At 42.5% G+C, this 23,973-nt stretch overlaps 2 protein-coding genes across 5 annotated transcripts in view; one reads left to right on the top strand and one right to left on the bottom strand.

Moving 5' to 3' along the window:
* Positions 1-5,094, top strand: part of apbb2b (amyloid beta (A4) precursor protein-binding, family B, member 2b) — a 57,261-nt gene extending 52,167 nt beyond the window's left edge. For all 4 annotated transcript variants that reach the window (XM_085459338.1, XM_085459341.1, XM_085459340.1 and 1 more), the window contains one exon: positions 1,033-5,094. In XM_085459338.1, the coding sequence (XP_085315464.1) occupies positions 1,033-1,203 (171 nt within the window). In that variant the 3' untranslated portion in view covers positions 1,204-5,094. The remainder of the gene's footprint in view (positions 1-1,032) is intronic.
* Positions 4,548-23,524, bottom strand: LOC146707810 (protein NSUN7-like). Its single transcript, XM_085460779.1, has 12 exons — positions 23,500-23,524; positions 22,999-23,184; positions 18,867-18,925; positions 17,577-17,713; positions 17,309-17,461; positions 16,927-17,110; positions 14,943-15,156; positions 14,619-14,762; positions 14,371-14,472; positions 14,142-14,259; positions 10,688-10,811; positions 4,548-6,635 (listed from the first exon to the last, which is right to left on the bottom strand). The coding sequence occupies exons 1-12, from the start codon at positions 23,522-23,524 to the stop codon at positions 5,760-5,762; spliced, it is 2,322 nt and encodes a 773-aa protein (XP_085316905.1). The 3' UTR covers positions 4,548-5,759.
* Positions 23,525-23,973: the final 449 nt, after the last annotated feature.

The following is a 23,973-nucleotide window of genomic DNA, read 5'->3' as shown; positions in this document are numbered from 1 at the left end:
GTTGTGTTAAAGCCGTAATACCTTCACAGTGTTTCCATTTCATCAGTATAATGTGATCACAAACCCAGAGTCCCATCTGCGCTGTTTATGCTGCGATGCATCCCATTAGTGGAGGTTACTCGCCCTCCTCTGCTGTGGTCGACTGCTGACTGCACTATTGATCACACATCAGAACTTTGGATATATGGAGACACACACACACACACACACACACACACACACACACACACACACACACACACACACAGATTGATGGTGACAAGAATCATTAGTCATTACTATTGATCACAGCTAGCAGAGGTGCAGTCTGACTGGTGCAGTCAACCCTCCAAATGCACACACACACATTGGGTCATATCTTGTGGGGACATCTAATTGACATAATGCTTTTTTTTTTTTTTTTTTAATGATTACCCAACCCTTACCCTATACCTAACCATAAACCAATTATAAGCCTGACACTAAAACCACATTTTAAGTCTCAAAAATGCCTTCAAACTTGTGGGGACTGGGATTTTGTTCCCCTAAACCAGCGGTCCCCAAACTTTTTTTTTTTTTTTTTTTTTTTTTTTTTTTTTTGTGCCACGGACCGGTTTATGCCCGACAATATTTTCACGGACCGGCCTTTAAGGTGTCGCGGATAAATACAACAAAATAAAACTAGTACCGGTACCGAAAAAAAGAAGATTTATTTATAACACACGTGAAAAGACTGAGGAAAACCGAGTTAACGATAAAAACGATAACAAAATAACGCTGAAAACTGATAAAAACCCTGAAAACTATACATTTCACACCCGAGCCTCAACTCTCGTCGCGGCCCGCTACCAAACGACTCACGGACCGGTACCGGTCCGAGGCCCAGGTATTGGGGACCGCTCCCTAAAAGGGCTGTTGATCCCCACAAGGACGGACACACACACACACACACACACACACACACACACACTTGCCCCTTCCACAGTCGTATCCTCAGCAGTTGTAACTCTCCATAATTTATGCTCTCTCTCTCTCTCCCTCGCTCTCTTACAGCTGCGGTATCAGAAGTGTTTGGTGGCTCGACCGCCCTCCCAGAAGGCCTGCGGTTCGTTGCCTCCCGGCGACTCGGTGTCCCGCCGGGTGTCGACCAGTGTGAAGCGAGGCGTCCTGTCTCTCATCGACACCCTCAAACAGAAGAGACCTGTCACAGAGTTGCCACAGTAACCGTGGTGAAACACTACCGGCTTTCGACCACGGCCCCAAGTCACCATAGTAACTCGACGCATCGCTGCCAAAACCCGTCACCACCACAGACCCCAGTAGCCATGGAAACGCAGTAAAACCCTTGGGTTTTTTGGGGGTGGGGGGTTTAACCTGTCACAACTCCTTCACTGGTTTGGAAGCAAATTGGAATTTCACCTCAAGAGTTAACTGGCTCTTGAGCCGCAATTCAAGTCTGTTTCTTCCAAATAAGTGAGAATTAAAAAGGCACCAACCCCACGTCTGAAGAGGACCACCTGAGTGCCGGCCATGCAGGCGATGGTGTACATAGAAGTAGGTCTCATTCCCCTCAGCTCACAGCAGCAGAGGAGAAGAGGGCAGGAAGTGATCCTGTGTGCTGCTGCTGCTGATCTCTCCGTGCTCTTTGTGCATTTGTGTCTGTGCCTGTGCTGACAGCATGACCTTTCACACCTGGCCACACTCCTCCTCCAACCTCATCCACCGGGTTGTCCTCCCCCCCGAGCTCTCTTGCTCATCATCTTCAGTAGACTGTAACCGTAAGGAGATGAAAAGTTTCATATCAGCGGATGATCATTGGAAGATAAAGAGATTTGTTTCAGTCTACACCCTCCAACCACTTGACCCTGCATGAGCTTTTTATCTAAATGTGAATCATTCTATACAATATCAATACACTGCTGCTGCTTTCAGAGACTCGAGGGTGAGAAATCAGAAGTCGCACGGTTCGTTTATCCTGTCTTATTCGTTCTTTCTCATCAGCTGTGCGAGAGTCAGCCCCGCGTCTGAACGAGTGGTGACCTTTCACCCGAAACATACTTCGCGCATTTCCTTGTTTACGTTGTTATTCTTTTCTCATCCCTCTAGGAAATGACAGAAGATAGCCATAACGGAGGACGAGATGGGGGCGGGTGGCGCTGACCCTCTCTCTCTCTAGTACAGTGCTGCTCCAAACACAGGAGACCTTCAGCATGCTGCTGCTCTTTAATACACATGTTGGAGGAAGTTTGACGGATTATTCCTTTAAATCCCACCTCAGTATCGGTCATCAGACTTCATTTAAACTAATAAAGATCATGGGTGGCATTAAAAAACACAAACAAGCCTGGAGGAACACTTGAGGAATGCGTTTTTATACCTGGGTGTGGTTGTGATGATTTTTAGTCCACAGCTGATGTGAACTGTGATTTGAGAAAGAGAGAGGACAATTTTCTCTTTAGCTGTGGATGTTTTCTAGAGGAAAGCCAGCAGAGAGACGTGTTGACCCAGACTGACGGACTTTAATGGACTCTATATCGGTCTGTCTCCAGGATTGTGTTCAGCTGAACGCGCCTTGTGTTTCCTTACTCACTGTACGTCTGATTTCATCAGTGTAATGAAACCGCTCGCTCTGTGTCTGTGTTGTGCAGAGTTCCAGTTTCACCTGCTAGCTCCTTATTATCACATATCTGACAAGCTTGGATGTATGGTAATAACTAATGAAGTCCTTTATGTCACCTAAAAATCACATAAGATCCTCACAACAACGCATCTCCCTCCTGGGTGTGGGGCAGCAGATTAATACTCTGTTAGGCGACCCTTTGCTAAACCCCCTGATTAGAGCCTGTCAAGCTTTGGGTTCACTCTCGGCTTCTTTTCCAGACGATGCTGCTACATCAGAGCTCTGTCCTCTCTTTATAGGCTCCTTTTAAAGAAATGGAAACACTAAAGCATAATTGTAATCTGTGTTTGTATTTCAACCTGCTGCAGTATGGTGGTACATTTTTCACTGTGTGTACCTGATTGGTTATCCTGGGACTAAGAAGGTCGGTGCAGAATGGATCATGGCTCACCTTCTACTGAGGACACCAACTTTTATGCCAGAAGGAGTAGCCTGGCCTCTGACATTTAGCATCATATTGCTAGCAGCTGGTTCAAAATGACTGCCTAATGTTAAAACAACAGCCGGATTAAAAAAATATGGTCCAACTCTTCATAAAACATATAAAGTCTGTTCAAGACGTTCATCATTGTTAGGGTCCAAAATTGAACATTTGCTGTTAGCAGGAGATGCTAGTCTGCGCGTAATACGCTTTCAAGAGTTACTGCAGATATGTGACGCAGCATTTAAAAATCTAAAGTCCAAAATTCATTATTTTTGCTTTAACTAAAATTTCAAAACTTCCAGATTAATACTGCACAATTCCATGATTTCTTTTTTTAAGATGAAGATTTTGAAGATGTCGAGCTGCAGCCGTCCCTTGAATTGTTTGTGGTTCAGTAACTATGCGCAAGTTCCCAGGACGAGATGCCTTCGTGTCTGGAATGACATCCCATAGTTGGAAAAGATAAAAACAAACAAATCTTCCAAATCAAACACATGAAGCTACCTGCTGTGAATAAGGGAGCAGTAACAATTGTAGCACATTCGTAAAAAAGTTTACCTTATGGAGACCCAATGCAGAAGTCACCAAACTTTTCTGGTTGACCGTCCAGGTCAGTCCTCCGGGTGGGTGCAGCTGTGCAGAGCGGAGGGTTTCCCCTCGTAGCTGTGAGGCCTGGACACCTAAGTTTGTGAGGGCGATAACTCGAGAACAAGGTGACGTAGGATTTGATGCCATAGCTGCATCTACTAAAAGTCTTGGACAAGTTTGAATATCAGTCACTTTGACGTCAAGGTCAGAGGTCAAGTTTTCAGAAACTTGAGAACGAGGCGACATAGGAGTTTCAAACTAGGCACATCTACTAGGAGGCTGAGTTGAAGTCACGGGTATTTTCCTTGACTTGTGAGATTCCCGGTCTTCGTCTTTGCCTGTTTTTGTTTGTGCTGCGTCACATTTCTGTGATAAATAAGTGGCCTAAAAAAACAAAGAAATGCTTGACAGGGGCTGAGGCAGTAACTTGAGGGGGGGGGCTTAGCTAACGGTCAGCATGTTGTCTTGCACTTCGTCTGTTGGCTCCACGGGGGAACCTAAAGAAACTATTTTAGTAACGGAGATGATTTCTTCTTTTGTCACAAGGATGCTGAAATGTGAACGAGATGACAAAAACTTTCTGTACATAATACTGATTTCATGTAACATTTGGCATTAATCATCGTTATAAGCTATGTTTTTCTTTAATGTGTTTCTTTGCCTGTTATTTTCCTCTAATGAAATGCCTTTTTTTTTTCTTTTCTATTTTTTGAAAATTCACCAAATGGCCAAAGTGTAAAATACTGATATACATTGTAGATAAAGAAAAATACGAGATAATGAACACGGAGGCGATCGGAAGCGCTCACAGTTGGCAGTTAAGTTGATGCTGAATTTAACTTAGCAATTATCTATGCATTCTTTTGATCTGGAGAAACGGAAAGTCATGAAAAGCCTCGCACGCTCTGGGACGGTTGTGAGAGAGAGAGAGAGAGAGAGACTGTATGTATTGAACAGAAATATTTTTTATTTTATTTATTCTATTTTATAAAAGGTATATACTGATTTTTATTAGTTGGGGCAAGTAAAGTCTCATGACTGTCATCGTCTCAGTCCCCGGTTTAGTCACAACGCTACAACAAGCTCCGCTTTGCAGAACACAGCAGGTTATGGATTATATCTTCACCTTGTACAGTGTACCGAGAGCTGGGAGTCCACTGCTCCGTCTGAACCGCTGACCGGAGGGTGAGGAGGAGGATTGTAGCAGCAGTGGACTCCTTGCATCTCTTGTCAGTCTTGCACATAAACAACGCCCACACACACACACACACACACACACACACACACACACACACACACACACACACATATATATACACTATCCATTTCCCACTGATGGATGTGTCTGCTTCCGTTTGCTGCTCACTGATTTGTACACTTTATCAATGTAACCAATTGTGAGAATAAACAGCATTATAAAACCTGTGCGTGCGCGTGTGTGTTTGCAGCTATTTTTGTGATCGGTCTCTTGCTTAATCAGAGTTCAGCTGTCTGCAGCTCGTGAGTCATTAAGAGTTATTTATTCCCATGAAACTTTTTGTTTTTGTATCACTGAAGATTAAAGAGATGTGCATCATTTTACTGGAGGAAAAAAGCAAAAATGAAAATGTAGTGATGTAACGGTTCTAAACTGTGAATGTAAAACAACCGTGAGATCCCACAAAGGAAAATATGGGCCTGAAATGAGCATATGTCACCTTTAAGCCAGGCCTCCATGACAGCTATACCAAGCACTTAATTTTGACATGATAAACCATCTAAATCATGTCAAGTTCTGCATTTTTCAGTTGTGTGGCCACCTTGACTGATAGATGGGTACCAATCAGGTCAGTAGTTACACTTTGTGCCTGACAAATACTGCAACCTGCTCTTCACTGAACTTCACTGTGGCCCAATTAGTAATTTATTTGTGTATTAGTCAACATAAATTACTAGAAGATCTAGTTTATGAGTGAGCAACATATATTTAAAAAACAAATCTAAGCAGCAGAAATGGCTACAAAATAATTTAAATATTGTAATAATTAAAAAGCACTTGATGTGGCGTTAGTACATTCCAGTTAGTACATCCGTGAGAATACTTTTTTTTTATACATCAGGCAGAGAGATTGAGGATGAAGACGTAGACATGTTGCCTTGCTGGGAGTTGAGGGTCCCAGACAGAGGCCTGTAGCCAGAACTGCCACTCCTGCTGCGCAGAGAGATTGGTGGCAGCCCCACATTGTCAGCTCTGACCGCCTCTTTTGCTGGTTTAGCAGCGTCGTTCGATGTTTCCTGTGCTCTTTCAGGCTGTGTGTTTAGTCCCGTGGAGGCGGTGTGGGGAGCGGGTATGGCAGGAAGAGCGGTTGAAGGATGCTTTCCAGCGGGGGAAGGCGTGCTGAGTAATGTCTGCTGTGATTTAAACGCTGGATTGATGCTCATCCTCTGTGCCAGAGCTGTGATTGGAGACAAGTGGTTGGAGGGTTTTGCAGAGGACATTAAAGCTAGTGTAAGGCGAGGTATTCGTCTCGGTTTGCTTTTCGTCCGACGCCTCTTGTGATGTGATTGGTTGACTTTTTTCTTTGTCTGTTTCTTCTTGTGGCCTTTAGGTTCATGCGTGGAGACAGTAGTGTTCTTGCTTTGCTTTGAATGGCCTTTTCGCTTACGCCCTTTATGCCCCCTCCTCTTCTTTTCCCCCTCTTTCTCTGTCTCGCCCACTTTTTCCTCCTCATCATCTCCCTCGCCTTTCTCCTCTTCATCTCCTGAAGGTGTGACTGGATCTCGTCCATTTGGCAGCTCTCCTCCCGTCTCCCTCTCAAGGCTGGAGGAGGATGAAGGTTTGCTGCTGGCTGATGCTGCTCGATTCTTCTTGCTTTTCCCCTTTTTAGCAGCTTTTGATTGTTCGGGAATCATTCCGCCCAGGAGGCCCTTTGCCGCCGCCCTTGCCAGCACATCTTGGACTGTTTCCACCTTAGTAGGATCTGCCTGAAGAAGAAAGAGCAGTTTGAAGATTTAATGTGAAGCCACAATGCATTAAAATGTAGCACAGGGGACATCTACATAATAAAAACACAATGGTGTGGAAATGAGCTACAGCCATAAGGCGAACTTGCAGAGGAGGGGGAGGAGGCTTTTACACCGCATCATGGCAGCAAATAAAGAATATCATCTGAAAGGCACCAGGATGATCACAGTCTACAACCACTTTTGTTTCCTCTCTATGCCCATGTGAGAAAACAGCTGGTTTTGGACTGAATGCTATCATCACAATGATACCCTGCTTACAACAAAAATGCTAATGTGTTTGTAATGTTTGCCAGCCCTCAAAGTAAAACTTCAGTTTTTCTTCTTTAAGTACTGAATAACCAACCTGCACTCAGAAGTTCTCTGAAATTTATCTCGGTTTATCCTATCAGATGTACGAGCATTGCCAAATTAATTACAGATTATCCCGTGTGGATAGTAGAGAAACTATTTTTAATCTGGACAGAAAACACAGGACCAATCGAAAAATCATCCAGCGTTAAAGCTTCAGGGCCATTAATCCAGTCAAATACATAAATAAAAGGTGAGGGAAGATAAGCGATAAATTCGGGGTAGATGAATTTTGTTGACAAGCCCTCGGGCTGAAAATTGTCATAGTGTAGCTTCCCACACTGCCACTCCAGACTGGCTTTAGAAGGTGTGTTAGTGCCACAGACTCATGTTACAGAGGAAATGCACAGATTAGAAGCTCAGTATAAAACAAATGGGCAACCAACTCTGAGTTCGGGGGCATCTTTATCATGTTGTAAGTTTTGTAAATTTGTCTTGCGGTCTGAAGAAGTCTGTGCTCAGTTCTTGTTACTTTGTGCAAATTAGATCGTATTTATCTCTGTGTGTATTTATACTCTGTGCAGCTTGCTAACCAAGCTTGTTGGTGTTAGTTAATAACTCTTGTCTAAAAATGATGTAATCAAAACTACTTCATGAAGTCACCTTGGCAACATTCATTTTAATGTATAACTCCCCATCACACTGAAACACAAATAACCCTGTGGAAAAGAAAGTTTGCACAGAGACTCTGCAGTCTCGTGCGAATCTAAGTACACTCCACGATTCAGTCATGTACTGAACCACCTTTAGCAGCAATAACCAAAGTAATGATTAAGTAAAGGTTTTCTCTCTCGTGCCATTGTGGGGGAATTCTAGTCCACTCTTATTTACAACGCTGCTTCAGTTCACTGAGATTTGCGGGCATTCGGTCATGCTGGTGTAGCTTTGCTGCTGTGTTTGAGGTCACTGCCCTGTTGCGTGGCCCGATTTAGGCCATCTTTTAGCTGTTGGACAGATGGTCTCACTTTTGACTCTAGAATACGTCAGTGTGCAGAGGAGCTCATGGTAAAATCCATGACTGCAAGGTGCCCAGGTCCTGTGGCTTCAAAGTAAATCCACATAAACACACACCTGAATGCTCAAAACCAGCACATTATGCAAACTTCTGCTTTTACAGAGGCGCTCACAATCACTGATGATCACTCAATCAAATGCATTTGATTATCAGCACCTGGCTGCTAAAAGGACGTGCTCAGTGTTTCACAGGACTGCAAATGAACTTTGTACGTTACAGCCTGAGTGTTATATGGATAGAAGTGAAAGGTTGTCATCGGCAGTGCAGAAACAAGAAATCCCATTAAATTTTCCCGAACCTTCGGTCTGTCTGTTTTCTGTCACAGTCTCTCTGAATCATCATTTACTTTCTCTTCTTTTATGAAAGCTGCTTAAAAATATTACAAATGCATTTTCTATTCACCCCTGAGAGTTTAATCTGTCTCTGCAGTTTTCCATTTTTCTTACTTTGACAGCATTGTACGCTTTGAGTCATTTATAAGCCTCAGAACTTTAATTGCGCTGCCAATGTGGTGGTAAAATGCAGAAGACTACAGTTTACTGGAGAGCGGTATGACTGATTGCAGCCCGTCACACGTGTTTAACAGATAAAATATTTCAGGTTTCAGGCTGATGAATCATTTTCTAATTAAAATGTCTACTTTAAGTCTCAGTGACAAGATCATTGGTCTACCACTTTGGTCCAGGCCGAAATATCTCACCTATCCGGTTGATTGATTGATCAGGAAAATGTGACCACTTCAAAAGCTTCATTGTTATTCAGCTATTAGCTCAAAGCAGCACTGATAACCACACAGAGCTTCCAGCTCGGCTCCTTGAGTCGTGTGTACACCCTTACATTTTTAAATTAAAATGCTAAATCTACAATTTGTGAGGAAATACTGGAGATACTTGAGAGGGGAATAGAGCTCAACAACCTCCCAGATGTGGAACAGGTGCAGTTTGTCCCCTCGTCTATGAGGACGGGTTCTCATTTCTTAATTTCTGTGTATCTGCACGCATCGATGAGGTATCTCTTCAGTGTAACAAAATCTGCAGCCCCAGCTCTGTGTTCATTGTAGTCGCTGTAGTGGTCGTCAATCCAATTAGACGTGATCATTAGATTTTAAATTACCGCAGCGAGCTGGACAGGACAGAGGTGTCTGCAGCAGCGTGCCCATTTGTGTTAGAAAGATACGATTTGCATTAGAAATGATTCTTTAACCAGCAGCACATTCTGCATGAGAACGTTTAAATGAAACCCTTTCCTGCACATCAATCACCTGGTCTTTATTATGTATGTGTGTATATATATATGTACACACACAAATATCTTACAAATATCTTATTTGTGCCTCTTGCTACACTCTGTGTGTGTGTCTGTGGGACAAATCCAGGAAGAAAGACCAATTTAAGAATGATTCCTGGTAACTTTTATGTCCTCTTTGTTCACAGAGTGCAGGATGTGCTATATTTCAACTGTTATTCTATTAACCGATCCTTCAGCCATGTCTCAAATCAGTGCTTCTCTGCTGAAGGAATTGGCTTGTTCACACTGACAAGTACCTACAAGCAGACTACACGGGTGGTGTTTGCTCTGCTTCTCACTCTCATTTGTCCTACAGCATCCAGCGTTTGAGTTTACTGTCTGCACAAACAGGTTTGTTGTGTACTTGTACATGCATGTCAATTTACGTTTCTGCCTCCATAAAGAGTCATTTTTCTTCTTGTCAAATGTCTGATTTCACTTAAAGGCACTTTCTTGTTTTTTCTTCAGCACTCAAAGGTGTCGAGGAGTTTTAAACTCGTTTCATCCTTCAGCTTTCAAGATGCTACTTTATCTTTTCCATGTTTACTTCCAGATGTGAACATTTAGCATGTAGATCTGCATCACTGCAGAAGCAAATTTTTTAAAGCTTCTTTGTCTTTTGCAACATTCTTTTATGACAATAGATTTAAAGGATCAGCGTTACTAGGGACTTACTAAATATTACTTTCAACTCCTATAAATGCATTTTTATACATGAGTAAACCATTATAAACCCAACGTGATTGAATAGTTTTTGTTGTGGCTGTACGGACCTCACTGCAGCATTTTTCGAGCTGCAGGTGATCGAAGGAGCAGCAGCTCCTTCTGTTGTATTTTTCCCTCTTTTTATGAGTGCAGCAAGAGGCAAGAAAGGGGAGGGGGCAAATGAGGTGATGCAACAAGGCTTGAGGGCTTGGAGGAAAGGCTGAAAGAGCGACACAGAGAATTATCCATTCATCTTGGCTCTGGAGTACTGAAATGTTTCACTGGCTCACAGGCATTTCATCTTTAGCTTGTCTCATTTTTATGGAATATTGCTGCAGTGTTTTTACAGAGCAATGGTACACACACACACACACACACACACACACACACACACACACACACACACACACACACACATCTACCTACTGTGTGTGCGTGCGTGCGCAGGCTCACAGAGCTGACTGACCTCCCTGCAGTCAGACAGCAAAGAAGTGCAGCCTCAGCACTACTAGAAGGTCTTGTTGCAAAGCAATTGCATGCGCGCACACGTGTAAATACTCTACACACATCACAAAATCTCAGTCCTTTAAAAGCAGCCTTGTCCTTTATTCTCTTCTTACTTTCATCTTACGCTTTCTCCTCCCATGCGTCTCACCTGTCGGGACAGTCTGGCGACGAAGCAGCCGTTGGTGACCTTCGATGGTTCGAGCCTGAAAAACTTGTGCGAGTCCGTTTCGCCTCCTGATGAGGAGTCGTCCGGGAAAATTGGACCATTCACCCTGAGGGAGCGGTACAGAACGGGAAGAAAAAGAAAGCATTTTCACACTGATTCGTCATCATCACATGCATTTAGAAGAGGATTACTGTAAGCTCAGGATGCATAGTTGTGGTCCTTGGGAACAGTGTGTGTGGCTCATGAGCCAGTGAAAGATGATCACTACACAGTTCATCAAATATGAAACCATAGGGGTGTTTTTCTTCTGTTTCAGCCATGATGCCAACTAAAACCTCCTAAGAGCTACTGACAAAGCAGGGGTCATAAAAATACCACCAAGGCTGTAAACCATAGTAAAAAATACCAACATAAGTTCTCTGAACAGAGACTGTACGAATGCTAAATGGTTTTGATGTATTTTTCCTGTGCGGCCCTCAGTCACAAACAAATTTCCTAAATTGGCACTTGGTCGTCAGATCTCGGAGCTCCCCTGCTGTGAGTAAATGGTTGTGTAACGCGCACAAGAACTGCCCGCTTCTGGAAATTGAACCAAAGAGAAATAAATTATTTTGACAACCAAATAAAGAAAACAGGATTTGTTTAATCGGCCTCAGCTTTTCTTCAAACTTTCTAGCGCCGTGGCGGAGTTCTTGAAAAACAATGTTGCTAGCAGTTTTACTTGATATACAAGCAACAGCAGTCACATGAAACAGTACGTGGGCATCCTGCAGTTCAGTGTCAGTGCAGTAGTTTCCAGGCACAAAGGTTTCCTGTATGTAAGTGGATGGGAGTGGGTGGCTCATCAGGTGCTTCTCGTGGTGTCTCTTGACAGATTGTCCTGTTCACAGCCTAAGGACAGTCTTGTTTATGGGCCTCGCAGCTGTTGCTGTCAGGCCATACTTCTGGTCCAAGTTCCCTTCAGGATTCAATATTTTAGGAAATGTTGAATGAGAAATCTCAGCGGACCAAGCGCTGTCTAAATCTTGCTGAAATATGGAGACGATGTGCAGATGTGACCTTCGTTCGCATTAAAATTCTCAATGCAATGCTGATTGTGAAAGCAGGGTGCTCTTTATGTCGAGTGTTTACACACACAGTCAGATTTTTGGTGGGGCAACTTTTCATCTCCACTAAAAGCTATTAAGATAAAACTACGCTCGTGCTTTTATAATGGGTTGTGAGCTCACATGTTAAGTTACATGACTGGAGTCACATGTGTGGAAGCAGAATGTACAGTTCGGCTGATATTGATCCAGGTTTTTTCAGTTTTGCCTCCGTGCACCAACACAGAGGATTTTTAAATCTAACAGTAAAGATGTGACTGAAGTGCAGACTTTTAGCTTTAATTTGGAGGGTTTAACAAAAGTATTGCATTAACTGGACAAATTTAATTTTAAATGAGAAGGGCAGAGCCTATCCAAGCTACCATAGGGCAGGAGGCAGGGTGCACCCTGGACAGATCGCCAGTTTCCTGCAGTGCTAACACAGAGACAGACAACCATTCGCACCTATGGCAAACACCCAGGGCCGTGATGCTATGAGGCAACGGCGCTAACCACCGCGCCACCATGCTGCCCTGAATAAATCCTGCTACTTCTATCACAGCAGTCACAGCATCAATAAACACTAATGACCCAGTTTCACTGGCAGCCATACATGCACATGTCAATATGCTGATAATCTGATCATTATCTGGGGAAAAAAGCAGTTCCCCTCCTTTTCTATATTTCTCTTCTAGTTCATCTTGGTTTCATCTGTCCAAATAATCTGTTTTCCTAGAACTGTGTGGGCTCTTTTAGATGTTTTCTGCTGAAGTCTAATCAGGTCGTCCAGTCCTTCAGTGTAACCAGTGATTTGCACTTTGTCATAAACCGTCTGTATGGAGACATCTCTTGATTGTAGATCCTGACAAGGACTCACCTGCCTCCCTCAGTGTTCTTGAGTTGTTTGTAATTCTGTCATCATCCCACTTTGTTTGACTTCTGTGGTCTTTCAGGAATTTTTGGTGTTGCTGAGCCGGCTAAAGGAATTTCCTTGTTTTTAAGAACATACCAGGTTGTGGCCTCTGTTGATGTTTTTGCTCTCTGTGATAGATTTATTATGGCTTTTCAGCCTAATGACGGCTTCCCCCACTTGCACTGACATCTCTTTGGGCCTCATATAAAATACAAAGTTCAACACTGTCATGAAATACCAGGGGAACAGACATCACCTGGCAATGAAACTGCTCGTCCCTTGTCTAAGTACATTCGAGCCTCTGTGGACTGTGTATAAATGTGCCGGTCATTCCTAAACAGTTAATGCAAGTTGCTGAAAGTCAGTGCTTCAATCACACATTTACCATTTGATTTCAAATCCACTGTGGAGGCAAACATACAAAAACTGTGTCAAAAACCTGGCTATGTACTGATCGCTACTTCCTTCCTCCAAACTTCGCTGAAGTGCAGTGGTGTTTGCAGTGCACTGTCATCCCTTGTAAAAACAACTGAAACATCTGTGTCTTCACAGAACAGATACTGGAAACACAGAGATCAAACATGTGCCTAAAATCCTAACGCAAGTTGATAAAAGAGCTTATGTGAGCTGATTTAATAACATTTGGATTCCTTTAAGCGGACGGATGGCAGGAAATGACTTTTGTGGAGCAGCAGGCATGAAACAGACTCTGAAATCTTCTCCGCCCCGTTTACCCCGACTGCGGGATTAATCTCAGGCCCACCAGTAACAGCAGCTGATCCTTTACACTGTCATCAGCCTGCTGACAGACTCTCTCTCTCTTACACACACACTCTCTTATAGAAAGGTAAAAATAATAGGTTATTTAGAAATCCGTGCACGGGAATGGTGACCCAAACCGCCGTATCCGCTGGAATCACATGCTTTCCAAGCTTATAAAGTGAATTTATCAATGTCAGCATGCTTTATCTGATAGCTTTTGTGAGTTTTTGCTCACATGAGCCCCATGCAAGGGTTTGTCCTACCATCTGTGTTTGGACTCAGAGATAATAATCCAGCTGCAATAAGAGAAAACGAACAGTTTAGCTTTAAAAAAGCTAAAATGACATTTGGTTTCTGTGGTTATTGCACGGTGAGCTGAGCCCTAGAAAAGAAGATGGGCTGCTCGTTGCTCCCATTTCTATTTGCTGTGGAAATTAACGAATGATGCCAAAAGATAAAACGAAAAAAAAGGACCATCAAATTAAACAGAAAGTATCTGAGATGGTTTAAGTGCCTCCTGTTTCCTGTTACACTGCCCTGTAGGTTCCTCATTACGCTTGTGTTTGTTTAAGCCTGTGGATTAAAAAAGTACTTTATATTTATATATGACTAAAAGGATTAAATGCCTATTAAGCAGACAACTGTATAAAGATGCAGCCGAGTGTGTTTGTTGTACCTGTAGGGCAGCAGTTTGGGGTGAGTGTGTGTTTTCTCTAACACTCTCTTCACCAGCTGTTCGTTTTCCTCGGGATACACTGAGCGTGTGCAGTAGACCACAGTCTGAACCTTTGGGACTGATGAATGAAGGAAATAAATGAATTTTTTACCAACAGGAACAAAAATACATAACGTGTTTAAGTTGTAGCTCGGTTGGTGAAAAGTGTGTGTGCTTGGTATTTACTCACAGGTGAGAGCGTGTGCCAGCAGTTTCGCCTGCTGGGCGGTCAGAGAGTTTATTTTTCTCTTGGAAACAGAACCATGGGACAAATCTGGCAGCAGACCCCAGTCTGTCAGCAGAGGAGAACCTGTTTAACGTCTGCCATTGTTTAACTCTACTTGGACATGACTGCATAATATTCAAATGTTAAACAAAACGACATATATTATGTTTACTCATTGAAACAGGAGGTTGGGGTCTCTTATATTTCCCTACCTCCATGTTCACTGTGGATAGCGGGCACCGGGTCATTGAGGGCAGAAGACGAGCACTGAGGCAGCACCATGATGACCTTTACTCGCTGGACGGTGGCATCTACGTCATCCAGACCGTAAAACGCTTGTGACAGGACACGAACGTCTACATCAGGATGTAGAGCAACATGTGAGTGATCGGATTAGTGTTGGCACTGTGCTGCCATCATATGTAATATTCAAAACTCAGGGTTAGGGTTCATGAATGTTAAAGCTTAAAGGACAAATACAGCGACATCAGCAGCAACAGGGACAGATCAGTAAATCTGAAGTGTTTGTGACTCACTTTTTAAGTCCATCTGTGTGAGCAGTTCCTGGATCTCCTCTTTGTGTGAGGGGTTGTGATCAGCGCCACACACCAGCACTCGGACCGAGCGGGCAGCAGCCACAACAGCCACGTGTGCCACGGTCATGGCCGAGAAGGCCCCCACTAGCAGGACGTTGTTTTTATCAAACAGCAGGGGGCGTAACACACTTGTTGCCACGCACACGCTCCTGTCCTACAAAGACAGACAGACAGGTGTGTCTGCTATTCACACAAGATCGGTGGACTACTTTCTCCTTAAAGAAGCTGGCCCCTCCGGACTTACGGACCGCTGTGCAGCTAATCGAATTCAAGTCATTCAACTCAAGACTTCAGACTTCACATCACAACAGGAAGTCAGCCTGGATCAAAGGCCAAAACTTGCACTTTATCGCACAGCGGTGAAATGCTTTCCACCTAGAAAAAGACTATTAGGCAGCCTTCATACAGACTGAGTGTGTTTCTTTCTGCTGATTTCGATTCCTGTAACCTTTTCCTTCTTAATTTAAGTATTTTATAGAGGAGCACGCAGCGCTCACGCTAAATGCACGTGTTGCTAATGATCTGAAAAATCTGGACCTAAAATGACCGTCAGTAGAAAAGCTGACAAAAACAGTGAGTGAGCTGGATTTCCACTGTTGCTGTTCTTTAAACTGAATATATGCAGTGATTTTTATCTCTCGCTGAATCCTTTTTCACTTTTAACTCTTACCTTCAGCTTTCACTTTAAATCTTTCAGATTTACAAGCAGATCTCTAGTCCCCTCTAAGAATGACGTCAGCTGTTGGTGATCACCATCTTGTTCTTTGAAACCAGACTTCACAGTTATGACTAGAACTGACTGAGAAACTAAGGACTCCCATCAGGCAGTAATAAATAATACCAGAAGGTTTTTCTGAGACCGTACATCCATCAAGAAAGCATTTACCCAGGTAAATCAAGTAAGGGATAGCTTTAATCTCATAGACTTTTATGCAATCTGACATACTTCTGCTTCCAGAGCAAGTTCCCGCTGCTGATCATTAGAAAGAATGCAGATTTAAAGGACATCTGCAATGGCTTCACTCCTCTTGATTTAGTCTGTATGCATTTTCCAATAAGCACCACTGCTTGAAAACATAAATCCTGGTCGAGTCACTTGAGGGGCTTTAATCTACCAGCTCTCTACTACAAACTGTCTGATTTGTGGCATCCACACCTCCCACGTCTCAGGCAGCATCTTCACCTAAACTAAAGACTTCCAGTGGTGAGAATGTGCCCAATCCCAAAGATCGCCTGCTGTGTGCTACTTTGTTCTGACCTGACTCTCCTGATGTTGTCTTGAGTTTACGTGTGAGAACACCTCATGAGTCCAGCACTCTTCCCCGCTCTTTGCTCTAGTTTGCTAAGGTTATGTTCAAGTGCTCACCCCAGAGAAAACAGGTTCTCAGTTATCCTGGTCATGGTGGCCTTAAGAGCTTGAAAGGAAGGAAACCCACCCCACAAGGGGTGAAAAAAGGCAGGGGGCATTATCACCAGAGGTTTTGGGGGAAAGCACTGTCAGACCATGCCCTACCCAATCATGTGAGCTATTTATGTCACCTGACGCGTAGTGTGAGTGGGGGTTGAGGTCTGGTAAGGGATCTCAAGACATAAATTGTAGGTGGGTGACAGCAGGTGTCCTAAGCCACCACCTCTGTTCGATGATGGTCACTTATATTCCTCTTTCAAGCCATTTTGCCATCCCTGAAAGAGTGACCTTTGACCTTTAAGTGCAAGTACACTCTGGAGACTCAGCTACACATTAACGGCGAGTCAACAGCCACCTCCTAAGGGACTAATACCTGAGACTCTCCACCTTTAATTTTTAATACTGAAGAAAACTCTTGGATGAAAGGTGACATGTCTTCCGAAAACCTCTGACGAAGTCTTCTCACCTTCTTTTCAAGCTCTTAAGACTCAAATATAGGCACACCCAGATTTCTACCTGTATGTTCAGCACACGTGTGGCGGTGAGGCTGCTGTGCTGGAGCCAAGCTTGAAGATGCTGCGAGAAGATGAGTGTGTCGGGACAGAGGGGGTCCCTGCAGAACGTGAACTCCGCGAGTTCAGTCTCGTTCTCCGCTTGACACAAACCGGCGCTTTGTAACGCTTCACACATCTCGTCAAGACTACAGGGAGAGGACAAAACATGCTGTCAGAGACACACATCACCAGGTACAGATACAGGAGACTAGATTGTAATACAGAGACACCAGTGCCCTCCGATTAGCTGCATGTCAGTATTCTGCTTTAACCACCAGTAAACTTTACCAGGCATTAAACACATGCTGCATTAAGCCAAAAAAAAAAAATCATGCTGAAACCACCTGATCTTGAGAGTGTCGATCCATGCGCACAGTGGCAGACCTCTTGCTCGGTGCTGTTTGGTCCTGACGCTGTCGGACAGGAAGCAGGAAACACTCTGCAGATTCTGCTTCACTCTGCAGCGAGCTAGAGAGGCAGCCAGCTTGGTCTTACATCTGTAAAAACACAGCAGAGCCCATTTTCATGTTTCTTTGATTCAGTTTTGGTTATTTGGTTATGCATAAATAAACTTCTGTTGTTCGCATGTGACTTTTACACTCGCACACACACCTGTGCAGACTTTTCTCCAGGTTCCTGACTTCCTGGATGGGTTCTTGCCCTTCTATCGTTGGACGTTCACACGGAGAAAACTTTTTGTCCTGAAAGTCGAACAGCATCACCATCGCCAAAGGCAGCAAGTCGTCAGACTGAAAAACATTGCAGGGCTTTATTACTGACTGAGTCCTGAAACAATTGGACTGCTGTGCAAAAATGGGCAAAAAAAAAAAACCTGGGCAAATGTTATAAAACCGTATTTTATATTTTAAAAATATATTTTAGAATGAGTAAACTGAGAAAATGTGCTATTTTAAGAAAAATATCAGCACATTTTGAATTACTGGCAGCAATGCATCTCAAAAAAATTGGACAGGGCCTTGTTCACCACTGTGTAACATCCTGCCCTCTTTTAAAAACATTCTGGGCTATTTGTTTCTCTTGTTTTAGCCCTTTGACTCAAAATGTTGTAGCTTGAGGGGAAGCTCAGCTCTCTACTGAGAGGTCTGAGCCTCCCTTTAATCCAAACGCTGTGTCACACTGAGTCAAAACGGTGACGTTTCAAACCAGAAAACCAAACAAAGGAGTTAGAAGGCAGTGAAATGTTCACAAAAGCTGAAGTTAAGGGTTCCCTTCATTCTTCAAAACAGGAATATATGATCACCAAAGAGTAAAGTAAAAATGATGAGCACGTCCGTCTGCACTCTTCCTTATGGCTGTGTACATGCACTCTTTTTGTCAGGTTGTGCGTGTGTGTGTGTGTTTGTGTGTGTGTGTGTGTGTGTGTGCGGGAGGCAGAATATGTATGTTGCAGTAAGGATGTGTGTTGAATTATAAAGAGCTGTGTGGTGGTTTTATAGTCGCACTCGCAGACTAACGGCCTCAGCCCATTCTCTGCGTTTCCCTCGACTTATCATTCCCACACAGAGCCACGCACGAGCGGAGCGAGTCTCTTATCCATGTATGTGTCATAGCGCAGTGTTTCACAGCATAATTTACGGTTCCCAGTCAGAGAGAGTGTGTCTGCCTCTCCCTTGTGTGTATCACTTGCCACCTATAACCAGCCAGACCATGTACACGTCTGAATACAAATGGCCTTTAACTGCGTCCCTGCCTCCCTCACTATCATTCCGCAATATTCGGATGAATTGCGCTCATACGGCCACAAACACTTCATTTGAAGACAGATAACTCCCAGACTGTTTCACACACTCAGTGTGTGAGCGTATTTCTTTTTTTCTTTTTAAAAAAAAACATTGGATTTGAGTCTGTAAACACCCAAATGTCAAATCTGGTGGGACTCACAATATGCTGCGAAGTATGGAAGCAGCTGTCGGAGATGATGTCCTCAAGTAAATCTTGATCTAGGAGGAAAACAAAGTTGTTAATGAACAAAGGGAAAAAAACATCGGCTGAATTTTAATGAATTAAGAGAAATTTGAATCGTAGTGTCCATCAAAGCGGAGGATAATCATACTCTGTCACTTGTTTAGTCATATAGACAGTTTGGCTCTATTTGCTGATATCTTGAAGCTCTGTCTTCAGCTGAACCAAGGTCATGTGTCTTTTTGATATGCTAACAGCAACTGTGTTTTGGTTATTATTCTAGTTAATACACAATCATTTCTGATTCAGAGTCAGAACTACAGATGCCAGAGCCTGCAAAGTCGCTGCCAGTCAATGTTGGACGCTGGGATATTTCCCTGTGCCCTGACGGTGAATTTGAGCAGCATTAGTAGAGCGCAGGAATGAGTAGAAGGACCTCTAAAAAGACTCAGTATGAGTCATTCAATCTCTACTTGCTACTTTACACATAAAGTAAAAAAAAACTTTTGGTATAATGAATTTGGGAATAAAAAGTTCCAGGAGGGAGAGAGCAAGAGGGGGGAAGAATGAAGAAGAAATGCTAAAGTGCCCATCAGAGTTAATTAAAAATGAAAAGAGCTAAACAAAAATCCTTGAGCTTACTGCGTATCTCTGTTTAAAACAGGGAGGCTATTTGTTTTGTTAGTCACTGGGTCCCTTTATAAATTAGTATGTGCATTGATTAGTGTATTCCTAGAGGGTTTTTGAGGGTTCACCTGCAGCCAGAACCTTTAAAACTCAGGTTCAGAGGCTCTTTGTCCCAAAGCTTTGCATTTTTAATCCAAATAACTTTCAGACCAACATGAATTTGAGCCTGAGGGGAGTAATAACACATATAATAACATGTATAATAACCTAAAAACTGTTCAGTTATTCCTTTTGTACACTTATGGATGCAGACAACTGTCTACACACGTATTCACTTTTATTTTGGACACAATTTTGTTGCTAAACATGGAAAAACAGTTTACTGAAAACACTTTAATCACATGTGGAGCCACCCCTCACTTCTTTTAATTTTGCTTCCAAGAAGCCAGCACTGCACTGATTTTAACTTGTGTCTCAAGGCACTTTGTTTCTAGCAGAATGCTGCAATAACAGGAATCATTCCCATATATCCAGTTGAAGTAATATTTAAAAACAGAACGATAACAGCCTCTGTTATTGTTTGTGGTTGCATTTCAACCAGTGGTGATGGAGATGTTAGAACATCTGATTGGTGCAGCTTCATTTCATTAATAATATAGTTATTATTGAAATATACATATAGATATATATATAAAACACTTGAAACTAATTTTCTAAAAAAAGAAATGCTGTTCACTCCCCCGACCACATTGCAAAGCTATGACATCACAGCAATGTGATTGGTCAGTTGCAACATTGCTACATACGATGATGCAGGAACAACAACAACAATACAGGGATAACAGACGCAGCAGAAATTATGATATGGAGGCAGTATTAAATAACACATAGTGTCAGTTTAAGTGGCCTGGGATGGAGTCAAAATAACCAGCCTGAATTATCTTGTCAGTCTGTCCCTGCTGCCAAGAAATTACTCAGAGTAACGAGAAAATTATTTCTGGAAACGAGTGTTCCTGTTCAGCAGAAAACACAATAGTGCTAAAGTATCATGAGGTTATGGCAAATGGAACTCAATGAGAGCTCAACAGAAAGGTTCCGGTGGTAAAACGAAGGAAAAAAACCTGTTTATGAGCCATAATTTTGTGAGCATCCAAAGTAGACTTACTGCGAGCTCCTGTGGAAACCACAAGCCTGTGTTTGCATTTTATTTGCGCTTTCACATGAAAGAAGTACTGAACTGAAACAGTGACATTTGTGATTGCTGTTACCATGGAAATGTGTAAGTCTGTGTACACTTCAGTGCACACAAACAACAAAAGCTATTAAACAACACAAAAAGGATTAAATCTGACAAGGCTGGAATTCATTTCCTGTGAAATCTGGCATAGTTTTGCTTATAGGTTGGGTAGTTATCTAGACAATTATGCAGACAGTAATTATGTAGACATGTCTTGTAACTTTTGCCTCATTTTATTTTTTGATCTAAATTATCTCTTTCACTGCCATGAGTCATAACTGGTTGGTTCAAGGCTTAAAAGTCTTTCTATAAGGACTTTAGACATTGTCAGTGGAGTAAATGCTTATTCCAGAAAATCACTTTTGGAACTGGAGCCATTAAAACAGTGTTCAGTCACTGTTGAGCTCTGTCAGCAAGACGGTACCAGGTGGTTAAAAAAATGAATGCAGAAAGTTTAGTGTTCAGCTGTTGTCGTGCCTCTGATAAGCTGACAAATGTAAGTCCAAATTCACCTCTTTTAATTCTAATTTTGTCTCTACCTCCTCCTGAGAGAATATCTGCCTCATTAGCTGCCAAATGCTCTGTTATGGTTACCAGCTCTGTGTGGCAACAACCAGGCCAATACCCAAATTTAGAGTGAGTATGTTGCATGTTGGTGTGTGTGTGTGTGTGTGTGTGTGTGTGTGTGTGTGTGTGTGTGTGTGTGTGTGTGTGGCATCTGGAACTGGTTTCTGTAGGATTTCAGTATTCATTTTTTTTTATATTGAAAAACCTTTTTTTTTTTTAAATATTATATTCCATTCATAGATATTCATGCAATTTTCATGACAAAGAATTCTATCCAGTGAATGAAAAATGCAACATGCAGCAACACTTCAAAAGCAGCTCGCCAACCCTATCTGTTTGCCCCTTCCCTTCCTTTACTCGTGTTGCTGGGCAAGAACTGAAGGGGGGTGTTTGCTATGCTCTGTAGCGGTCCAGAGACCTGTGCAAGTTCACTATGCAATACACACTAAAACAGGAATTCCCTTTACATGCAGATACATATGAATGTCATAAATGTGTTTCAGTCGAGGCTGCTGTAGTCATGATATTGCCAGTGGTACAGAGATGACAACAGATGTGACTGATAAAGTCTGGAAGAAAAGGGGGATCTAGGAGTGGAGGTGGGGTGTAAAGTGGCTTGCAGATGTGCACCAATAGTGGGAAGGCTAAAGTAGCCTAAATGCTACACAGTATAGGAGATTTATCATTTAGATGCGGATGTCTACCCAGAATCATTCTATAACCAAACAAGTTGCCAGTCAAATGTAACCATGTTTTACCCATAAGAAACAAGCCTTTTAAGGTTAGCTGGTTCTGTCATAGTGACACTGACACACCTCGTGACTGGAAATGGTGACATGGGAACAGATTCACATAGTATCAAACGACTGCACAATGTTGGTCTCTAGATATATCACGAGTTAAAGTGAAGGATGAACCTATATAAGGAACTTTACAGAACATTTAAATAGGTAGTGACACTTAGTCACTATGCTGTCTTATGTTCAAAATCAGGATGATTATTTCTTGTTTTGTCATAGAGAATCAATGATGCGTGTTTTACAAACTGTTTATTGCAAAAATAGAAAATGCTGCGCTTTAGTATTCAGAAGAAATTCTGTTTACCTACATTGTAGGTGGCTGTGGACAACCAAAAAGAAAAGACAGGTATCTGGAAAAACTTGCTGCCACCTAAATGGTCAAATAATGTATGTAAAACGTTGTGTTTTTCACTATATGCGCACTTGTGGCTTTTTAAAGTGAATTTATATGTGTGTGCGTGTGTGTCTGCCCATGACATGCACTCTCTTATCACCTCCCAAACAGACATCTACTGCACTTCCACTCAAGCAATTTGCAGTCACGTGGAGAAATGAAATGTATGACTATATATTATTTAATCTGCTGCCTGCAGTTGAAGATGCTATTCAGAAAGTGAATATTGGAGCTGACATATGCTGCTCTCCTCTGTTATTCATTATAGAGATAAGGCTACCTTATCCCTAGGAGTTGGGTAAAGTCCTCAGAGGTGGCAGTAGAGGGGATCAAATTAATTTCCCCCTGACTTTATGTTTAACCACCAGTGGGCTCCCGCCATGCTGGATATACAGTACAGTTCATCTGCATTCATAAAACTAAATATGGTTAAAGTATGGTGCGCTATTCTAAATCGTTCACTGTAGAAGTTCACTGTAATCTTACATTTAAGTGTGTTAAAGGCAAGCTGGAACACATGCTTCTCCATGGTTTTGTCCCCGCTCTTGAGCAGCGATGTTTCCGTCTTTTTTCCATAATGTAGACGCTGATGTTGGCTGGCTGGCTTGTCTCTACACAGCTGCTGGAAAATATCTGCAGCCTGTAGGTAAACCTGATCAGATAGATGATAGGCTGAGGAAAAACAAAGGCGGCACGAGAGAGGTGGAGGGAGGAAGTTGGAGAGACGATACAAGAACGGTGCTGATTATCTGAATAGAGAGAAAAGTGTCGGGTTTGTTAGATATTGTTAGTTTCTGTTGGCAGCTGTTTTTTAAAAGCAGGTATTAATAATAACATTAAAGATTTCCTTTGCTCTGTATTCAAACATGTAAAAATGTAACTTTACAAAGTTGCATCTGCTTTCGTGTTCTTTTTCAGGGAGAAGAGGCTTTCTCCTTGCAACTCTTCAAAACAAGCCTTACTTGTTCAGGCGTTTTCTTATTGTACTGTTATCAACACTGATGTTTAACATGCTAACTGTGGCCTTTAGAGCCTGAGATGTTGCTTTGGGGGTCTTTTGGAGCTTCTCTGTGCTTTGCCCGGTCTGACCTTGGGTGAATTTGCTGGGATGTCCAGTCCTGGGAAGACTGATGACTGTCTTGAATGTTTTCCACTTGTGAATAATCTCACTGTACAATGTTGGGTTTCCCAGACTGATGGCAGGAACAATTGCTTCTTTAAAATCATTGCAAATGTTTTTTCTCCTTGGCATGTGTTAATACTGACCTGCAAACTGCCAAAACCTCTGTTTTTATATAGGCGCTGTCACTCACTGATGACCAGTCAGTTAATTGAGTATTTAATTAGCAGCATTTTCCTGCCACTTACCCTCTAAATTACCATGAAAGCAAAAATGCTGTATGCTTAATTTTTCACAAGATGAAAGTTCTGCAAAAATTGTAGTTTTCTCTTGCAACTTGC

This window comes from Copadichromis virginalis, linkage group LG6 (assembly GCF_057382275.1).
Source record: "Copadichromis virginalis isolate Kocher_CV1m ecotype Utaka linkage group LG6, C_Virginalis_male_GT1.1, whole genome shotgun sequence".
NCBI lineage: Eukaryota > Metazoa > Chordata > Actinopteri > Cichliformes > Cichlidae > Copadichromis > Copadichromis virginalis.
This window is presented reverse-complemented; position numbering and strand designations above follow the sequence as displayed.